The 21,752-nt window shown below is 41.7% G+C and overlaps 1 protein-coding gene and 1 long non-coding RNA gene across 3 annotated transcripts in view; one reads left to right on the top strand and one right to left on the bottom strand.

Annotated features, from left to right (window-relative positions):
- Nucleotides 1–348: 348 nt before the first annotated feature.
- Nucleotides 349–20,637, bottom strand: LOC109029443 (uncharacterized). The gene is made up of 6 exons (XR_008670949.2): nucleotides 20,502–20,637; nucleotides 15,063–15,491; nucleotides 13,768–13,854; nucleotides 13,512–13,583; nucleotides 5,320–5,487; nucleotides 349–1,122 (listed from the first exon to the last, which is right to left on the bottom strand). It is a non-coding gene; the product is annotated as an uncharacterized lncRNA (long non-coding RNA).
- VWA8 (von Willebrand factor A domain containing 8) overlaps nucleotides 20,523–21,752 on the top strand; it is a 391,686-nt gene continuing 390,456 nt past the window's right edge. The window contains exon 1 of one of the 2 annotated variants that reach the window (XM_031001353.3): nucleotides 20,523–21,137. In XM_031001353.3, the coding sequence (XP_030857213.3) occupies nucleotides 20,975–21,137 (163 nt within the window). In that variant the 5' untranslated portion in view covers nucleotides 20,523–20,974. The remainder of the gene's footprint in view (nucleotides 21,138–21,752) is intronic. The other variant, XM_055360043.2, reaches the window with a different exon arrangement.

The following is a 21,752-nucleotide window of genomic DNA, read 5'->3' as shown; positions in this document are numbered from 1 at the left end:
CACGACTTAAAAGCAGTAGTTCTTAAGCTTTAGGGTTTCTAAGAATCTCTTGGAGGTTATTTATTTATGTGTTTATTTATAGCCAGGTTTACTAAGAAATAACTTCTATGTAGTAAAATTTACCTTTTGGGGTATATAGTTCCATGAGATTGGCCATTGTATGTGTAACCACCATCACAATCAATATTTAAAACATTTTCCTCACGCCCCCCAAATTACCTTGTGATCTTTTGCATTCCATTCCCTCCTCGTAGCTGCAGCCTCTGGCGATGTAATTTCTGTCCCTCTAGTTTTATTTTTTAATTGAGATAAATTCAAAAAACATAAAATTGACCATTTTAACCGAAATCATTTCAGTGGTTTTTAATATATTCACAATGTTGTGAAGCCATCACCTCTATCCAATTCCAGAAGATTTTCATCATCTGCAAAAGAAATCCTTTACCAACTCAAGCAGTTGAAAAACTTTTACTTTAAAAGCTGGCTAAACATGCAAGCTTTGAAAAACTTGTTAAATAAACATGCAGGTTCCCAGAGATTCTGGTTCAGTAAGCATGAGATGGGGCTCTAGAATCTGCAACTTTAACAAATTCTCAGGTGTTCCTGATGCAGGTGGTCCCCAAATCACATTTTGAGAAACTCTCTTCTAAAGATAAAGCTATTTTAATAGAGCACAATAAAGTCTAATTTTAGAAAAGACAGACATGTAGTAATTGGAGTGATCCCTTATAAATATAACCTAGATCTCCTTGAGACCTCACCATCATCTTGTAGCAAAGGATGTCTCATTAACATTAATAACTACACATTTTTCTCTTAACCCTGCTGCCCATTCAGGACCCTATCTCTTTGGCAAAAACTCTTTAGATACTTCTGACCATCTGTGAGGGATGTATGACACCTCTTTGTTCCTGTCTTCTCATTTCAAAGTCACTTGGAGACTCCTCCTAGTGTCACAACTCATAATGCCAATACCAAGAATGAATATCAAGAACATCAAAGTCCATGGAACGGTTGTGTCTTCCAACTATCCCTGTCTTGAATTGGATTCCCTGAAAACAGACTTTGAATTGGCGAACTGTGTGTAGAAGGTTCTTTGGGGAGTGCTCCCAGGAGACAAACCTGTAAGAAAGGAAGGAAAGAAGACAGACTGAGCACAGAGAGAGAGAGGCCAAGGGCCCAAGTAGTCCTGTGGCCAAATCTTGGGGATGGCCTTCCAGCATTGTCCCCTATTGAGGCAAGCTGACTGGGCCTTTGTATCCTTGCAGGAGCCAGTCATTGCTGCAGGGTGTTCTCCAGAAGAGGGACAGTTCCCTGTGGTGAAGGGCATTTTCCCATGAGGGACACAGTTCTGAGCCATCAGCAGTTGATATTCCCTGCATCTGAGGTATGGGTGTTTAGGACCTGAAGAGGCTACCTGAGCAGAATACTACAGTATCTACCACAGTCAGCTCTGCACCTGTCATATCCACATGCCTTTTCATAGTAAGTTTACTTCATCTGCAGGATTCTGGTTGGTCTTGTTTCCTGTGGAACTTGGTTTTTTTTTTTTTCTTTTTGAGGTGGAGTCTTGCTCTGTCACCCAGGCTGGAGTGCAGTGGCACGATCTCGGCTTGCTGCAACCTCCACCTACCGGGTTCAAGCGATTCTCCTGCCTCAGCCTCTCGAGTAGCTGGGATTACAGGCCGCCACCACCACGCATGGCTAATTTTTGTATTTTTAGTAGACAGAGGGTTTCACCTTGTTGCCCAGGCTAGTGTTGAACTCCTGACCTCAGGTGATTCACCCGCCTTGGCCTCCCACAGTGATAGGATCACAGGTGTGAGTCACTGTGCCCAGCCTCCTGTGGAACTTATAAGAGAAGGTAACTGGGAAGAACTCAATTTAGCCCGTACTGCTGCAGTTGATTAGAGGCTGTAACTGATAATATCCACCTCTTCCTTTACCCATTTTTTTCGATTCCCTTTAACCTCAGCTAGGACCTATGCTAGTCTAGGTGGCTTGTCTAGTACAATGACCCAGAAGCTCTTTCCTGTAGGGTTGGAGTCCTTGGCTACCATGATCCTGCAGCTTCTGTAGTTGTTGATTTACCGTTAAAACCGAGCAACTGAGAAACAAGAGATGCTCCCATGGATTATCCCTGTGCCAAACATATCCTACGCGGCCCCCAACGTGTAGCAGAAACTCTGACTCCTCCTGATGATTAGGGTCAATTACTCATCCACCTAAGGGGAGGATTTTGACAGAAACTCTCATAACATTCCTCAAGCCAATGGAACTTTAAGAGACTGTGCATTGCCTTTAAGGTGTTATAATGTGTAATTTATTACAAAAAAATTCATGTAAATAGGAAATAATTTGGTGAAATATTTCTGAGCTGCCCTGTCATGACACCCCAAGCCTTTTCCGTCAAGAGCAAAACGCTTCATTGACCTGAATCCTTGTCTAGCTACTCCCTGCCTCTTTTCTTCCGCAGCCAAAATCCTCAAAACGTAGTCTCTACCTGCATTTTCCAAAGCATCTGAGGAATAATAGTTCCATGGTATAAAAAAGCAATTTTAAGGTAATTGAATTTGAGAATTTTCATTATAAATAATAGTTAAGATTTGCTAATGGCTTACTGCAAATCAGTATTATCTTATTTATTTTAATTCAGGCATTCACTCATTCAACAAATATTTACTGTGTTCTTACTATGCACCAGTCACTGTGGTCAGTTCTGGGAATGTAGTGTAATACGACTACAAGAATGTAGTCCCTACCCTCATGGAGTTCATACTTTAGACTTTAGTGGAAAGACAGACATTAATCAAATAATCACAAAAACAAATGTGAAATTGATGTGGTGCTTAATGCTATAAAGGAGAAATAGATGCTCCTATAAAATAACTGGGAAATTGACTTAGTCAGAAAAGTCATGAACAACTTCCCTAAGGAAAAGAATATTGGGCTGGAATTAGAATAATGAATAGGAGATATGTATATGTATGTATATGTTTATATTCACATACCAAAAATTTTCCACATTTGATTTTTTAATAAAACAATCCACAGATCAGGAATTTCAGCAAACTCTAAGCAGAACAAATACAAAGAAAAACATACCTACTAACATTATGGCCAAACTTCTGAAAACCAAAGATAAAGAGAACAATCTTAAAAGCAGCTAAAAGAAAAAAGACATTATCTCTCTTACACACACATACACACACAATTATAAGAATAAATGGATTCCAGAATATAGTAGGATGACACCCTTTAAAGGGCTAAAAGAAAAAAAATTCAACTAGAATTCTCCATTCACTGAAAATGTCCTTCAGAAAGGAAGAAGAGATTAAAACATTTCAGCTGTATAAGAATTGAGAGTCATTGCCGGCAGACTTGCACTATCAGAAATGCTAAATGAAGTTCTTCATGCTGAAGGAAAATATTGCCAGATGGAAATTTAGATCTATAGGATGGAATGGTACACACTGAGAATGGTAAACATGTGGGTAAATATAAACAAGTATTTTCATTTCTTAAAAATTTTAAGCAAGGGGTTGTATGCTGAATTGTGTCTGGTCAATTTGGGACCCCCACTCCTTTTGGAGGCTACATTTTCTGGAATCCTTTTCCCCTTGGTTCTAAGTTAGAGTTGACCAAAAGAAAACCTTGCCTGAGATCTGGAAAGCAGAAATAAAGCAGAAGCCATTACTCTTGAAAGGCTGTGGTCACACATGCTGTAGTAACTAGCAAGTTTCACTTTGTTCTCATTCTCCTGTTCTGTGTCCAGCTAATCTTCCCAACTGCTGGTCCTACTGACAAGTAATGACCCCAAATCCAGCACCAAGTACTTGACTAGAGGCCCACAGAGCATTAAAATGACTCTATTCAAGGCTGCAACCAGCTACCATGTTTTCTGATATGTTGTACTATTTTTAGTTTTCATCTTAGCTGACTTCTGTTTGAGGTGTTTGATGGCTCTGTTTTCCTGAAGATGATCTACTTGGCTCTTAGCTTTGTTGACACTGTGATCTCCTGGGTTCTGCATCTCTCGCTGCTTTCTAGTCTCCTGAGTTCATCTGCCTATCCTAACATGTGCTCTTCAGGATTCTGTCCTAGGTTCTCTGTTCTCACTCCTACACACTGCAGAGTGATCACACACTGAGGAGGTCAGAGTGTCTCCTTCATTAGTTCAACAAAACGAATTTGGAATTTTGCTAGCTGCTGGGGTCGATGGGGAGGGGGTGTGGTCCAGAGATAAAAGACACTGATCCTGCCCTCAGGATGCCCATAGTCTACTGAGGGAGACAGAACTTTAAGAGAAGATTGTTGATAGTATAGCAGCGAGTGGTGGGAGAAGGCTGGATCATAAGGGGCTTAGGAGATTAGTAAAGAGTTTTGAATTAATCTTGAGAGTAAATGAAAATCAGTCAAAGATTTTATATAATGAAGTGACATAGTTAGATTTGCATTTTAGAAAGATCTTCCTGGAAATGATGGGGAGGAGATTAGAGGGTGACAATATTGGAGAAAGAAAATTATCAGGAAGTTCCTGCAGCAAACCAACAAGTTATGATTTAGGCCTGAAACAGGGCAATGGCAGAAAGAGCTCGAGATGAGGGAAAGGATTAGATGGATAAGCGGTGGCTCACTCTTGTAATTCCAGTGATGCAGGAGAATCTCTTAAACCCAAGAGTTTGAGGGAGCAGTGAGACTGGGTGGCAGAGTGAGACCCTGTCTCTCCCTCTTTAAAAAAAAAAAAAAAAAAAGTGAGAGAGAGTGAGACAGAGGTCAATTTATTGGGATTTGGTTTTCATTTGGATATGAGAGAAGTAAAGCTATGAGAAAGTTTAAGGAGGACCTGTGGTTTCTAATTTGGTTAACATTAAAAAGACTTACTATGACTGGGGTAGGGACATAAGAGGAGAAACAAATTTTAAAGGAAAAAAGGATGAGTTCAGTTTTGAGTTTAAGTTATCTGTGAATCATTTAGAGTAGGATTATGCTATTTAGGCACTATTGACATTTTGCGCCAGATCATTCTTTGTTGCAAGGGGTTGTCTTGTTCATTGCAGAATGTTTAGCAGCAGCCCTGGCCTCAACCCAGTACATGCAGGTAGTACCCTACCCCCAGTTATAAAAATATAAAATGTCTCCCTTCAGACATTGCCAACTGTTCCCTGGGGGACAAAATCACTTCCAGTTGAGAATCAGTGATTTAGACAGAGGTTGCTCCCATGGTTTCAGCTGCCATGCATATGCTAATGATACTCGTATTTGCATCTCAGCCCACACCTTCTCCTGAGCTCTAGACTCGTGTAATAAACAGCTTACCAGACATTTCCAGATTGGCTGGACAGGATGAGGGCCAATTCAGTTCAGGGTGATATTTACATTCCATCTGTACGAATTCTATTCAGAATCCCATTCAAGGTGCCAGTTCTTTAAATCCATAAGTGGCACAAACTGTTGTCAAATTCCTGTATGTATAGAGAAGTTTCTCTTAAAAAAAAAAAGTGAGAAAAAAAGATTTTATTTTTATTTTGGGGATTTCTTTCTTCCTGGGAGTAATGGCTCCATAGTAGCTAAATAGGTACATATTTCAGGACCACAGGGAAATCTATGAATTCAGAAATGGACCGTTCAATTACGTGACATTAGTCAGAAATAGGTTGTTCTAAATTTATGGATTTAAATGTGTCAAGGAGAATTAATTCTCTCTGTGGAGGACTAAGCTAATGTTTTTTCCCTTCATTTTACTTCTCCCAATACTAAGATGAACATATGTTTATAATAGAAATTTTTGAAACATTGAAAGGATAAACAAAAATTTATAATTATTTTTGAATCAATCATTCAAATGTACTCTATAGTTTTGTATATTTATTATATATTTGTTACAAATTAGAATCATGTTGGATATATAGTTTTGTTTCCTAGCCTTTTAAGTATTATGTTACAAAGATTTTACAACTGCATAAATTATAATTATAATTTAGTTAGCCATTCTTATTGAATAGTTTTCAATATCTCAGTATTATTAATAATACTGCACAAAACATCCTCATACCAAATCTTTGTTAACATCTCTGTTTATTTCCTCAAGCTAGAGTCCTAGAGGGGTATAAAATGTTTCTAGTTCCCTGACATGTTGTCATATTGCATCCCAGAATAACTGTACCACTTTACACACCCACAGGAATATATAAGAGGATTCTCCTACCCCATTCTTATTTCTGATTTCTTACTCTCTTACTCCATTCTTATCTTCATTATCAAGGGGTTTTTTTTGTTGCTGTTTTTAAAAAAAACATTGCCTATCTGATATGCATAATTTTTTTTTCACCTTAAGTTGAGCAATAAGGTTTGTGCTATTAGGCATTTTTTTTTCTTTTTTCCTTTTTTTTTTCTTGTTTTTGAGACTGAGCCTCACTCTGTCGCCAGGCTGGAGTGCAGTGGCCTGATCTCGGCTCACTGCAACCTCCGCCTCCTGGGTTCAAGTGATTCTCTTGTCTCAGCCTCCCGAGTAGCTGGGATTGCAGGCACGCGCCACCACACCCAGTTAATTTTTATATTTTAGTAGAGACAGGGTTTCACCATGTTGGCCGGGATGGTCTCTATCTCCTGACCTCATGATCTGCCTGCCTCGGCCTCCCAAAGTGCTGGGATTACAGGCATGAGCCACCACGCCCAGCAGCTATTACGCATTTTTAAGGGGTGCACCGTGCATTGTTACAGAGGGAAGGAAAACACTCAGGCCGAATTGCTACTCAGGGAAGCCCAGGCCTGGTCACCTTGGGGAAGGCTATGAAGGGGGCTCCCAGCACCCCCTCCCTTATGCCTGGTTGCCTCCCATAACCACCCTGCCTTGGGGGCCCCAGCTCTTTTGTGCTTTTTACTCCCAATCTTATTTTGCTCTCATGAAAGGATTGAATAGATATGGGTAAGGCTAAATTCCTTAACCATCGATGCACATTTAAATTATGTTTTGTTTGTTTTACTTACAAATACAATGATATGTTTCTTCTACCATACAGGGTCCTGCAGATCTTTGAGCGTTAAGACAAAACCTTTGTCCTGAAAGACTTCGTGAGCTGGTCCTGAGAGACTGTGGCCAATGCCAGTGTGTTACCTATTTCTGAAATCCGAACTTCAGAATGAAGGGAAGGGAGTCAAAAACCCTGCCTCAGCATGTCAGGCAAACCTGTATATGAGAGCTGCGAGTTTGTTTTGTTGATTAGTTGATTGGGGCTGTGGTTGTGGGCATGGTGGTGTAACACATTCTTTGTTCTCGTCTACCTTTGCTCCCTTCCCCTCCTAAGTTACAGAAATAATACATGCTTGTTTGAACGTGCATTTGTTACAAGCATGTGATTTTTTTGTATCTTAAAGTAATACCAAAGGAAATAAAAGTTTTTCCCTTACCCCATCATTATCCCTCCAAGGTAACCATGTTAACAGACTGGTATGTGACCCTCCACACCTTTCTTCACACTTACACAACACATACCAACAAAAGTACATAGCTGGGGCTGGGTGCGGTGGGTCACGCCTATAATCCCAGCACTTTGGGAGGCCGAGATGGGCAGATCACTAGGTCAGGAGATCTAGACCATGCTGGCTAACATGGTGAAATCCCATCTCTACTAAAACTACAAAAAATTTGTATTTTTTGTATTTTGTATTTGTGGTGGCACACACCTGTAGTCTCAGCTACTTGGGAGGCTAAGGAAGGAGAATCACTTTAACCTGGGAGGCGGAGGTTGCAGCAGTGAGCCGAGATCGCTCTGCACTCCAGCCTGGGCGACAGGGCAAGACTCCGTCTCAAAAAAAAAAAAAAGTATGTAGCTGGAACTGTGCATTCATTTTCCTTTTACTATTATGCCTATTGTGATTGCTATGATTACTATTATGTTCATTACTCTCCAGCTTCTTTTGCTAACTTAACAATACATCATGTACATCATTTTAAGTCAATGCACACAGACTAACTTATTCCTCCTCCCTTTTAGAAATAGACAACTCTTAATTGAATAAAGTAATAAATGCACATGATACAAAGTCAAACACCACAAGAGAATACAGTGAAATATTTGTTTGCCTCCCAACCCAGACTCTCAGTACCCTCCCCAAAGGGAACTGACTATGTAGAGTAACAAGACATGAAGAAGGAGTTTTTCCTTTCTCCCTGGAAGTGGAAAATAGGGCCCAGTGCTAAGGACAGAGAGGCACAATGACTTTGCATTCTAAAGAGTCCTGCCAATATTCGGGACTGGGCACCTTCCCCAGAGTTTAGTAAATCAGGCAGAATTGCCTTCCTACCACTAGCAGGCACCCCATCTAAAACTCCGTAGTGTATAAGGAAAAGTGCTGGGGAGGCGAGAGAGGAAACGTGCCATTACTTTGATTGTAGGTCTCAAGAGGAGAGAAAAGACATTTTTCTCATGCACGCTGTCCCTCTCACCCCCAAAGCCAAGTGAAGGGGGACGGTCCCAAGGGAAGCACAGGGGTTGGGTCTAGCAGTGGCACAGCCATTTCCCCAAGCTCGGCAAGGTGCCGGAGTTCCCTGAGGTGCCGGAGTTCCCTGTTAGTCAGGGGCATGTTGTGTTGCATGCAGGCAAACTAGAGTCCTGCAGCTGTTCCCCCGGGAGGGCAACCCCAGCAGCAAAGGCTGTGGGATGTGCCACAGGAGGCAGGAGCAAGGCAGTGAAAAGAGGGCCAGCAAGAGCTGGATGGTCCACTCAGGAAACTGCACAGAGAAGGGTCTCTGACAAACTTGGGCCTACAGCCCTTGTGGAGCTCACATTTGCACAGTGGCCACACAGAGAGTAGTGAGGACTATAATGTAGCTGTTAGGTTGGTGCAAAAGTAATTGCAGTTTTGTCATTACTTTCAATAAATAGCAAAAACCTCAATTACATTTGTACCAATCTAATAGAAATTGTGACAAGTAACTGGGAAGGGAAAGAATCATATTGTGCCCAGGTAAATAAGGAGACTTTTGTTCTTTGCCCCAAACATCCTCTCTGTACCCAGCAAGGAGGTTCTGGGGCAAAAGCTCTCAGGTGGAATAGTACCAGGGACTAGGGTGAAGTTCAGAAATCTGGTGGTGGGGGGGTCTCACAATGACAGGGTGCCATTCCTAGCATTTAATGGTCAGGCACCAGGGATAATAGACAACCTTCAGTGCCTAAGTGAACCCTCATTATAAAACTTGACCAACGCAGTTATTCAGTGTTCTTGTGCACAGTCATGTGAGGGAGAAACCTGCACCTATGTTTTAAATAGAAATATATTTTTATTTTATTTATTTTATATATTTATTTTATAATTTCATTTTAATGTTTATCTGTGTATAAATATTAAATATACATACAAAAATTGTTTGCAATGTTCTAATATGCACTGAATTTTATTCTGCAGTGGTTATGGGTTGTGATTTTCCAGCAACCCTCAACTTTTAGCTAGGGAGTATGAAACACATCATGGCATTTCTGCTGTATTTTTGGGATTTCACTGGATTTGTGAAAGGGTCTTAATAAGTTGTGTAGATTTTGAACAGGCAGGTATAGTTGAGTCTCTATTTTGGGTCACAGATCATATTTTCTTCCTGCTCTAACAGTGCATACTAAGGAGAAGGAAAGGGAGTCGTTGTTTGTGAGGAACATGAAATATGTCGAAGATGATGCCGGGCAGCTAGCTTGGAATCCTTATGATTGCTAGTTGTCTGAGCTAGATGTTGTTATCCACATTTTATTGGCATTAAAACAATAAAACTAAGGAAACAAAGGCTTTCACTAACATCAAGCTAACCTTGCTGGATTATACTTCTTTTCTTACTCCTGCTTTTCCACTCACATTTTAAACTTCAAATGTTTTTGTTTTCTTTTTACGTAAAGTCACCACTTTTTCTCAAAATGGCATCCCTTGTCTTTTGTGGTTACCGATATCTCTGAAATCTGGTTTCCTTTGTCACAATCTTACTTTAGCTTTGGATGTCTTTCTCTTTTGATTTTCACGTGTAATTAGCCACTTGATAATTATTCCACAATGGCTCTTGAATTTAACCTTCTCCTCACAACAATCAAGTCCCTAGTTACTTTACATGTAAATATGGGGAAGTTATTTATGTCCTGTAAGCCTAGGTGTTCCCATTTGTAAAACAGAAATAACAGCTCTGATACTTAGTAATCACTCAACAAAGGGTACCCAGGAGGCCATTATGGAGAACAGAATTTACAACTAGTATGAAACTTTTTTCCCAATGCCCTCCTTTGCAGCCACTGAAGAAGGGGCTGTATTCTGACATCAGCTGGTATAGTGCATTCCAATTCTGGCACTAACAACCTGGAGTTAGTGCAGACCCCACCAGTTAAAGGGCATTGGTCCAAAGCAAAACAGCTCTCACTTCAGACTGTTTACAAATCCAGAGGGGGATGGGTCTCATAATAATTCACTAAAATGTCTCACATAACTCAGGAAAGTGCTATATTTACAATAACAGTTTTATTATAAAGGGTACTAGGCAGGAACAGCCAAATGTAGAGATGCATAGGGTGACATCTTGGAGGGTTCCAAATGTAGAGATTCTACACTCTCTGCCACTCTGCATTCTGGTGTGTTGAGGTGTTCATCAACCAGGAAGTTCCACTGAGCTTTGGCATCCAGAGTTTTTTGGGGTTTTGGCCACATGAGTGAGATCCATTTCCAATCCCCCTCCACTTCCTGAAGGTCAGGAGGCTGGGCTGCTATCATATGGTTCAAAGCCTCAACTCTTTAATCACATGGTTGATCTTTCTGGAATGATCAGCATCCATCCTGAAGCTATCTAGGTTCCACCATGAATCACCTCATTAGCACAAACTGAAGAGTGTTCGCAAAGGCTCATGAATAATAAAGAGACTCCTATTTGTGCCAGGAACCCAGGACAAAGACCAGACAAGTTATTGATTATATGACAGGCTTCAAACAGAGTTTGAAAACCACTGACCAATAGGGCAAACTCAAACTTCTAAATATAAAACAGACTAAATAGGTCCCAAGTTCCATAGGAAACTGTATTATTTACCATGGTTTCCCAGTGAATAGTGCAGTACAGGGCATATAGCAAGCACTCAATAATATCGTATGGAACAATTTCCTTAAATTCAATCATATGTTGTCTAGGACCCTTTTCCTAGTTACTGTGAGCACCAATACATGTTTTCCCTTCCCTATATCTAATCTAGGCTCCTGGAGGCCTCTGTATATTCTGACTAAAGATTTGGTAAATGCTCGTAAACAAAGTAATCCTTCTTTATGAATAATCACAATGCATGATGCCCAAAGAATGATTTACTTAACATGTTTCAGTAGTTTAAAAGAAAACAGATATCACACACAATTTGGTCATAACACAAATAGTTCACAATGACGAATTTAGAAAATCATTTACCATTAAATTTTAGGGTCCCTTGTGTAATAGAGAAAAGGCTATAAAGGTTGAGTGTGTGTAGAATCAGTAGTTTAGAAAAAGAGTTAAGGGTCATCTGTGTTCTCAGAGGTAGATTTACATTTTAATACTAGATACATTTGCTAACATTTCTATTTCTCCAGTGATGGTCACTGTGTTTGGCATGAAGTCATATTAGAGAATGAGGAACTACGCTCTTTGTTTTCCTCCCTCTTGCTTCCCACTCTCAACTAAAAATATAAATGACTGTTTATTATAACCATTTGGTTCTAAGAAAAAGATCTCTTTGTAGCATACTGCCCACAACCATGACTATTTCCTCTTTGCCACCTATTTTGGCCTGTTTTCCCCAGGCCTACCACTTCCTATTTCTCCTCTAATCTCTATTTACCATATTGTGTTTTGAAAATTACCACTAATTAGTACTAACTAGTTACCTACTGTATCAAGCATCATCCCTAACACCTGGATCTATAGTCATAAAGTAAGTGACAAGCCTAGTACATGACAAAAATGGACAGAAAGTGACAGAAAATGACTAACATTTAAGTGCAAGAGAAACTAATAACCACCTCACATGCATTAGGAAAGTCTGCTATTAAAAAAAAAAACAGAAAATAACAAATGTTGGTGAGGATGTGGAGAAATTAGAACCCTCACACGCTGACGGTAGGAAAGTAAAATGGTGCAGCTGCTATGAAAAACAGTATGGTGCGTTCCTAAAACAATTAAACATAGTATTACCATATGATACAGCAATTCTACTTCTGGGTATGTACCCAAAAGAATTAAAAGCAGAAACTGAAAGAGATACTTGTACACCCATGTTCATAGCAGCATTATTCACAATAGCCAAAATGTTTGTAACCCAAGTGTCCATCAACATATGAATGGATGAACAAATTGCAGTATACACATAAATGAAATATTATTCAGCCTTAAAAAGGAAGGAAATTCTGACATGTGCTACAACATGGAAGAATCTTGAGGACACTATGTTAAGTGAAATAAGCCAGTCACAAAAGGACAAATACTGTATGATCTAATTTATATGATGTTATGGTCAATTTTATGTGTCAAGTTGACTGGGCTACGGGGCACCCAGATATTTGGTCAAACGTTATTCTAGGTATGCCTGTGCGGATGTTTTTGGATGAGATTAACATGTGAATCCGTAGACTGAGTAAAGCAGATGGCCCTTCCTAATGTGGGTGGGCCTCATCCACTCAGCTGAAGGCCTGAATAGAACAGAAAGGCTGACTCTCCCTCCAGTAAGAGGAAGCTTCTCCTGCCTGGCTGCTTCAGCTGGGACAGCACATTTTTCCTGCCTTCAGATTTGAAGGGGTCTGGAACCTGCTGGCTTTCAGACTGGAACTTATATACCATTGGCTTTCTTGGGTCTCCAGTTTGTCAAGTGCAGATCTCAGAACTTGTCAGTCTCCATAATTATGTGAGCCAATACTTTCTAAGTCTCTCTCCCTCTCTCTCTCTGAAATCACATTCTGTTGATTCTGTTTCTCTGGAGAGCCCTGACTCTGGAGAAACCCTGTTTCTCTGGAGAGCCCTAATATATTTGAGTAATCAGAGTAATCAAATTTGTAGAGACAAAGTGTAGAATGGTGGTGGGCAGGGGCTGGGAGTGGGGTGAATGAGGAATTATTATTTAATAGGCACAGAGTTTCTGTTTTGCAAGATGAAAAGAGTTCTGTGGTTGGAGGGTAGTGATGGTAGCACAACAATGTGTAAGCACTTAATGCCACTAAACTGTACATTTGAAAATGGTTAAGGTAGTAATTTTTATATTGTATATATTGTACCATAATTTTTTAAAAATATAAAAACAACTATCTTATATATTAAACATACCAAAGTTAGCTGTGATGACAATAACCAAATGTAACAGCATAACTGTCTTTGTATTATCCATCAACCTCATTATCTATGATTTGTGTTACGAAAAGATGGTATTGGTGGGAGTAATGGCGGTCATCACCCCCCTTTGCTAATTTCTCAAGATTTTTTAAGAATGTACAAAAAAAGAAATTCATTTAAGAAATACTTAATGAGTACTTACTCTGCCAGGCAGTGTGTGAGGCACTTTGGATATAGTGCTCAGCCAGACCATCCTTCTGAAGCTTAGGCTCCACTGAATGGGAGAGACAATAAAAGATAAACCTGAAGTACTTATAGATTGTGACAAGCGAAATGCTGAGGCATGACACTGAGAAAGAACCAGATATGGAAGTATTAGGAAAAGCCATTTCAAGCAGAGGGAACAGCAAGGATAATAGTACAATAATCCCTGAACTACTTAAGAAAGTGATACTTACATGAAGTTGCGGACTTTGAAGGGTGCCGAGTGAAGGGAATTTCCTCAAGCTTACAGAGTAATGAAATAGGAGACGCCGTGTTTCCATCTATAAAATAAGAGGCTAATATTCTACGATAACCAGATCCTTTTTAACAATTATTTTGAGGATAAATACATGGATCAAGGAAAGTAATTCCTAAAATAAATAGACTACTTATTGAAAACTTGAACATGAGTTTTTATCAATTAACTATATATACTATGGCTTGACAATTTTAATGGAATCTTATAGATCATTCTTTTTTAACAAAGGAATTTCTAGGCCAGGTGCGGTGGCTCACTCCTGTAATCCCAGCACTTTGGGAGGCCAAGGCAGGCAGATCACCTGAGGTCAGGAGTTTGAGATCAGCCTGGCCAACATAGTGAAGCCCTGTCTCTACTAAAAATACAAAAACTAGTTGGGTGTGGTAGCAGACACCTGTAGTCCCAACTACTCGGGAGGCTGAGGCAGGAGAATTGCTTGAACCTGGGAGGCAGAGGTTGTAGTGAGCCAAGATTGTGCCACTGCATTCCAGCCTGGTTGACAGAGTAAGACTCCATCTATAAATAAGTAAATAAATAAATAAATAAAATAATTTCTAAAAAGCCTCTAAATTATCTTCTTGAAAACTCATATGTGGTGAGATAGATCTGTTGTTGTGTCCTCAGACCAAACTCAGTATTAGAACAATTGACATAACAGGCATTATATCAGAATTAAAAGGTGGCTCTGGGAAAATGGGTCCCAGAATGGTGGAGAGCATGAACCAGAGACACTCAGGCCAACTCTGTTCTCCTTTGTTGGCCTTTGCTGATGCAGGAGTGAAGCCAAAGATCCAAAGAGCCTGATATTGTAAGTATTTCTTCCTAAATAATAACACAGGCCTTGAAAATTATGTAATTCAAATTATAATGCTATAAGAACTGAGCTTTCCTTGCTAGGTAAGACAGTGCCTTGAGTGGACAGTAGTGCTGGAAGCATGTGTTCCCATTAAGGACTTGGTGAGGAGGCAAGGGAAATATACATGTGTGGCCACCTTGCTTCCACCAAGATTTTTTCTTGTTTGTTAATAAGTTGGGAACTTGATGTAACTTACAGCTATAATCTACAGCCCACCTTACTTTTACATATATGGAGAGGCATTATGAAGTGATCAATACCAAGGATACCCATATCTCCCAGTAAAGCAACTCCTACCAAGGTTTCAGGGGTAAGAGATGGCATCAGTCAGAATTCTTGGAATTATGAGCAACAGAAAGCTATGACAAACTTACTTGTATACATTAAGTCAGGATTTATTTACTCATGATGTCCAAAGCAATGTTTCAGATTGGGGTGATTCACAGTTCAAAATATATCACCAGGACATCTTGTTTCCCTTGGTCGCAATCATTTGTTTCGCCTTTCTCTTGTCTCAGTCAAGCTCTTCTCGAATTAAAGCCAAGATGGCCCTGACAGTTCTGAACTTATGTGAGGCTATAAGCATCCATAATCTTAGAAAGAGTCCCTGCACGCATATCCATCTCTGACAAAGCTCTCTGATTGGTGCTGGGTCAAGCACTATGAGGCCAAATCACATGCCGAACCTGTGTGCCTGGTGAGGTGGAGTTAGGTGATGGACAGCCTCACTTGGTATGCAAGATGCAGGTGTAACTTGCATCAGAGAAGCAGGAGTGGTCTGGCAGGCAGATATGACAGAATATCTAGTAAAGAGAGAAACATAGACATTGCTCCTTTGGAGGTAAAGGGATGGAATACCAATGTGCCCTTTTATACACTTCTTCATATGTAATGAAAAATACTTATCATAGTAATCAAGGCTTCTAGACACGCCTCAAACACTGAATTTACATTTAATGCCCATTCAAAATATTTTAAATTATGGAGTTGCCTAACTTCTAAAGATTGGTTACTCGAATTGTTAACACTTCCTGAATACCTACAGTGTGCCAGGTGTTCTGCTAGACAGTTTACATCTGTTATTGAAGCCTCACAACACTCTATTAAGTACTATCATATCTTTTTTTTTTTTTTTTTGAGATAGGGTCTCGGCTCTGTTGCCAGGCTGGAGTGCGGTGGAGCGATCTTGGCTCACTGCAACCTCGACTCCTTGGTTCAAGTGATTATCCTGCCTCAGCCTCCCGAGTAGCTGGGATTACAGGCACGTGCCATCACGCCCAGCTAATTTTTGTATTTTTGGTAAAGACGGGGTTTCACCATGTTGGCCAGGATGGTCTCGATCTCCTGACCTCATGACCACCCGCCTCAGCCTCCCAAAGTGCTAAATTACAGGCGTGAGCCACCAAGTCCGGCCATATCTGTTTTACAGATGAAAATATTGAGGTGCAGAAAAGATAGCAATTTGGCTAATGTCATACAACTAGAAGTGATGAAGTATGATTGAAGCCCAGATTTGCCTGGTTCAAAAGCCCATAGTCTTCTTCGTATTTCTTCCTTACTTAAATCTATTTGCTCACATGGATTTGAGCTGCCTAAGTGTGGTGGAGGGAAAAAGTAATGTAAGTTGGCAACCTACTAGAAAGTGTCAATATTCTTAGTATGCAGAAAGCTCTTAAAATTAGTTAGAAAAATATTTTAAAAATACACAAAGGAGAATTAGATAAATAATAACTAAAAACACAAATTACTTATGAAAAAATGTTTATCCTTACTGGTAATCAAAGGGATAAAAATAAAAACACCCATCTGTCTGGTCAGCCCTTTCTCTCTCTCCAAACCAGTCCCCCTAGCCCCTGTCTCCCACCTGTCTTCTCCAGCTCTGCAGCAGGCATACATCAAATGAAAGAGGCTGGGAATGGTGGCTCATGCCTGTAATCCCAGCACTTTGGGAGGCAGAGGCAGGGAGATCACTTGAGCCCAGGAGTTTAAGACCAGCCTGGGAAACATAGTGAAACCTTGTCACTACAAAAAAACAAATTAGCTAGGCATGGTGGTACATGCCTGTAGTCCCAGCTACTAGGGAGGCTGAGGTGGGAGAATTGCTTGAGCCCAGGAGGTAGTGGCTGCAATGAGCTGTAATCATGCCACTGCACTCCAGCCTGGGTGACAGAGCCGGATCCTGTCTCAAAAAAATGGAAAAAAGAGCAATAAGAGGTCAGTCTTGGAGTACCAAAGAACCAGTGACTTTTGCTTTTTTTTGTTTTTTTGTTTGTTTGTTTTTTGTTTTTTGTTTTTTTTTTTTTTGAGACAGAGTTTTACTCTTGTTGCCCAAGTTGGAGTGCAATGGCGCGATCTCAGGTCACTGCAATCTCTGCCTCCTGGGTTCAAGCGATTCTCCTGCCTCAGCCTCCCGAGTAGCTGGGATTACAGGTGCACATCACCGCACCCGGCTAATTTTTTGTATTTTTAGTAGAAATGGGGTTTCTCCATGTTAGCTAGGCTGGTCTTGAACTCCTGACCTCAGGTGATCCGCCCGCCTCGGCCTCCCAAAGTGTTGGGATTACAGGTGTGAGCCACTGCGCCTGGCCGTGATTTTCCTTTTTCCCTCCCTCTCTATAAAGAACAGTTGTCCAGCTTCATGACTGAAATGTGTGGCACATGGGTGATCTCCTATAGGTATTACTAAAGATGAATATTCTTGGGCCCTTTCAGACCTATTGACTCAGAATCTCTGGGTGCAGGGAGGAACGAAACCCTATAATCTGCATTTTAATAAGTTCTCCAGGTAATTAGGATGCACACAAAAGTCTGAGAACCACTGGTATGAACCTTTGATTTCTTAGCTGGGGTAGACAGTAGGGAGGAGTGGAGCACCCACCTTTTTTCAGTCAGACATAGCATGGAAGGATTATTAGTTTCATTTTTCATCAAGTTACATTAATGTGGTATGTAAAAAATATTCCTCCCAAACTCTGGAAAGAGCTTGACAGTCAATACTAGCTTTTGGTAGTGTGATTTTCTTTTTTCTTTTTTTTTTTTTGAGACAGAGTCTCACTCTGTTGCCCAGGCTGGAATGCAGTGGGGCGATCTCAGCTCACTGCAACCTCTGCTTCCCGGGTTCAAGCGATTCTCCTGCCCCTGCCTCCCGAGTAGCTGGGATTACAGGCACCCACCATCACTCCTGGCTAATTTTTGTATTTTTAGTAGAGATGGGGTTTTGCCATGTTGGCCAGGCTGGTCTCAACTCCTGACCTCAGGTGATCCACCCATCTCAGCCTCCCAAAGTGCTGGGATTATAGGTTTGAGCCACTGTGCCTGGCTGGTAGCTCATTTTTTAATAAGCATGTGATCAGATATTTTAGTGAGAGTTTGAGAGACTTTACACAGATTGTGATGAACATCTTTTAAAACAAAACACCTTTGGTTCATCTTTAAAAACATTGTGAAGGTCCATTCTTTCCCATTCAGTCTCATTCCCATCAGCACTGTTCATCATTTCAAGTAGAGACTATTTTTACTGCCACGTAGCTAGCACTTGATGCTTCCTGTCTTCCTAATTCAATTCATAGTATGTCACCACCTAAAACACGATCAAAAAGTCCAGCAGCTGCCCAGTTTGCTCATCGGATGAAGTCTGACTTCATCCAGCTACTCAAGATTCTTCACTCTGTAACCTTCTCCTCCTGCTCTGCCAACACCTTCTACTACTTTCTAAAGATTAACCTCTTCATCTGGCTGGTCTCATGGCCCCTGTAACTGAACTCTGTCAGGACTCCAAGCCTCTACTTAGGCTCTATACCCCTCTTCTCTGTGTATCCAGTCCTAAATGGCATTCAAAGTTAAGCTCAGGTGCTGCCTTTTCTCACGCTCAAAGTTTTCCTCCCCATTGTAGCTTTGTCACTCTAAAATACCTTCACCATTTTTCCATTTCCTGGAGGTTAATATGCAAACTCCTTCTCTTGGCATACAACATGGCCCCAGATTCTCTTTCTGGTCTTATTCTTACAAACTGTTGTATATACTTGACCTCTAGACACACTGAATCACTCTCTGGTTCTCAATCATGCCCTGCACTTTCAGCTGTTTCTTTCTCTCTCTCTCTGTACATGATCTGTCTGCCTGTACATGAGATTTGACTTGTCTCAGCCTGACAAACTCTTGTATAATATATCCTACTTGAATCATTTCAAACACTCCCTTCTCTGTGAAGACTCCAGGTGCAGCAATCCACTCCACAGTATGTTGAACCTAAATCTCTTGACACGTGTCTCACTGTATTGCAATTCTTTATTTGCATATTTATCATCAATACCTAATGTGAGCCCATTGATTCACAGTATCTAGCAGGGTACTGTTTATACAGCAGTTACTCAATAAATGTTGTCGTTGGGAGGCTGAGGCAGGAGGATCACTTGAGGCCAGGAGCTTGAGTCCAGCCTGGGCAACATAACAAGACTCCACTGCTACAAAAACAAAAACACAAAAATTAGCCAGGCACAGTGGTGCATGCCTGTAGTCTCAGCTACTAGGGAGGCTGAAGCAGGAGGATCACTCGAGCCCAGGAGTTCGAGGTTGCAATGAGCTATAATACTGCCACTGCACCCCAGCCTGGGCAACAGAGTGAGACTTTGTCTCTAAAAAAATAAAACTAGGCAAAAAATGTTGTTGAATGCTCTAACTTGTGTTGATCTCTCCATGGTCTTAACTCCAAGAGCTCTTAGTGCTTATATCAACCACTTTGCAAAATTGCCTTAGGTTGTTCTCCCATTCTTTCAGGTGTCTACTGAGTTCCAGCGAGATTAAATGGAGATCTGTTGACCAAGGTATTCAATTCTTCTAGCCTCAGTTTCTTCATCTGTAAAATGGAGGATAATAGTACCTCAAAGCATTTTTATGTGAAATGGAATAATTCATTAAAATCTTGATGCATAGGATGTGCTCAAAGTAGGAAAAGCATTTTATAAGCTTACATCCTAAATTTATGTCTTAGGGTTGCTATGAGGATTAAATGAGAAGATACACATGAAACGATGTCATAATATCTTGTGTAACTACTTATTACCTTTATTTTCACTGTCTCCTCATCTAGGTTAGAAGCCTGGTTCAGCCTTCATTCCTCAAGTAAAGTTCTTCCGCTGGATGCCCAAAGCCTTCCTTACCTAGCCTTGTTTGACTTTTACAGTCTCCACTCTAACACTGTCTTCTCAGCACTCATCACAGGGTTAGACGCAGGGTAAGTGCTATGTATTTAGACAGTGGCAGCTCTAGAATTAGCAAGGTCTTTAGCTGAAAGTGAGGTCTTCTGCCTTCTTTTTGATGTTTGCTTGTATAACTTGTCTCAAATATTTTGTCTTAGTCAATTCACTGTGACATTTTGGGGATGCAGTCTAATTACATTAGGCTTAGTTTGCTTTGTGGTAGGACCATTTCCGATGTTGGAATGTACGAGAGGGAGGCAGCCTTAGCCAGTGTCCTACTTTTTCCTTTACTAAAGACATAAATTATCTTTATATAACTCTTGTATTACAGCATGACTAGAAAAGTGCTTGATCTGGATCCTTTCTGATATTTAAGCAATTTCCATCTATCACTAAGGTGTGAATTTTTTCCTTATAATTTAGGAAGCGGTAATAAAACACAGAAACAAACAACCACCACCAAAAGGACAAAGGGTAAAGCTTTCACGTACGGTTTGGAAACACTAGTGTGGTTACAATGAATCAAGACAGTTGTGAAAGTTCCCATCATCTTGTGCATGTTTTCTCCATTTCCGAAATCTGAAGCCGAATACAGGGAAAGCTCCCTATACTTACTGGGCCTTTAACTAAGAAACGAAGACTTGGGGCAAGCATCTGAAGAGTCACACCGACAAATGCTCCTAAAACCCTTGGCATTTACTGAACTCCTTAGATTCTGTGGGATCGCAGGGAAACGGCGGGTGAAGGCCTGGTGCATCCAGGTGAACAGACAGTCTCAGGGACTGCGAGGCGCTTGCCAGAGCCCAGCGCCGCAGCTCGGAGCACCCTCGCGGTGCGGGCAGTCCCGGGACGGTGCCGGCTCTTTGGGCTGGAGCTCGGCAGCCTCTTTCCGCCCGCCTGGGCCATGCAGGGCCTGGTAGGGCCGGGCTGAGTCTACTGAGCCGGCCGCGCCGCGGGGGAAGGAGTTTCCGGCGGACTCGGCTAGGTGCCGCTTCCTGTCCCCTTCTCCGCGCTGCCTCACGGTGCCTGCCCGGGACGCCGCTCGACCCCCGAGCCCCCTCGCCGTCCCCGACAGCGCCCCCGGCCCCATGCAATCCCGGCTCCTACTCCTCGGGGCACCCGGAGGCCACGGCGGCCCGGCCTCGCGGCGCATGCGGCTGCTCCTGCGGCAGGTGGTGCAGCGCAGGCCGGGTGGCGACAGGCAGCGGCCGGAGGTCAGACTGTTGCACGCCGGCTCGGGGGCCGACACAGGTAACTCGGGGTGCGCCCCTGTCCTCCCTGGTGCCCCTGCGCTCCGTGCCGGGTCCCCGCGCGCCCCCGCCCCTCCTCTCTGTTGCTTCGCTGCGCTTGGAAGGACCGTTTACCGAGCGGTGAGCTGAAAGATTGAGGTTCTAGTCCCGACCTCGGCGCTAACTGCTGTGTAACGTGGGGCAAGGAGCTCGCCCTCTCTGTGCCTGATTCTGCAACCCGAGGGGTCTGGACTAAGGTTTCTGATGACCTAGAAGAGTGATTTCTCCTTCCCTTGCCGCTGCCTTTACCCCCAGAATTCTGTCTTAGATTATAATACTCGTAGAGGTTAATGCCTCAGCCGTATGGAATTATTGGAAGCTGGATTTGACCTTGCTCTCTGAGCCTCAAGGGCCTGGAAGCCGGTCTGTGTCATGTTCTAGCCAGGGCTTGTGGCGGCTTAGAAGGGAACATTCTCGCCAAAGAACCCATAGTTCACGGTGTTTTAAATGCATCCCCGAGCCTTTCCAAGTTTTACAGGAGTTTTCCTTAAAGTTTCACGTAATTCTTAGAGCTGACAGTTACACCTTAATTTAGTTAAAACACTTGCCTCTACAAATGAGGTAATTGAAACCCAGA

Source organism: Gorilla gorilla, chromosome 14, assembly GCF_029281585.2.
Source record: "Gorilla gorilla gorilla isolate KB3781 chromosome 14, NHGRI_mGorGor1-v2.1_pri, whole genome shotgun sequence".
Lineage (NCBI taxonomy): Eukaryota > Metazoa > Chordata > Mammalia > Primates > Hominidae > Gorilla > Gorilla gorilla.
The sequence above is the reverse complement of the archived record's forward strand: the minus strand, read 5'-3'. Positions and strand labels throughout refer to the sequence as shown.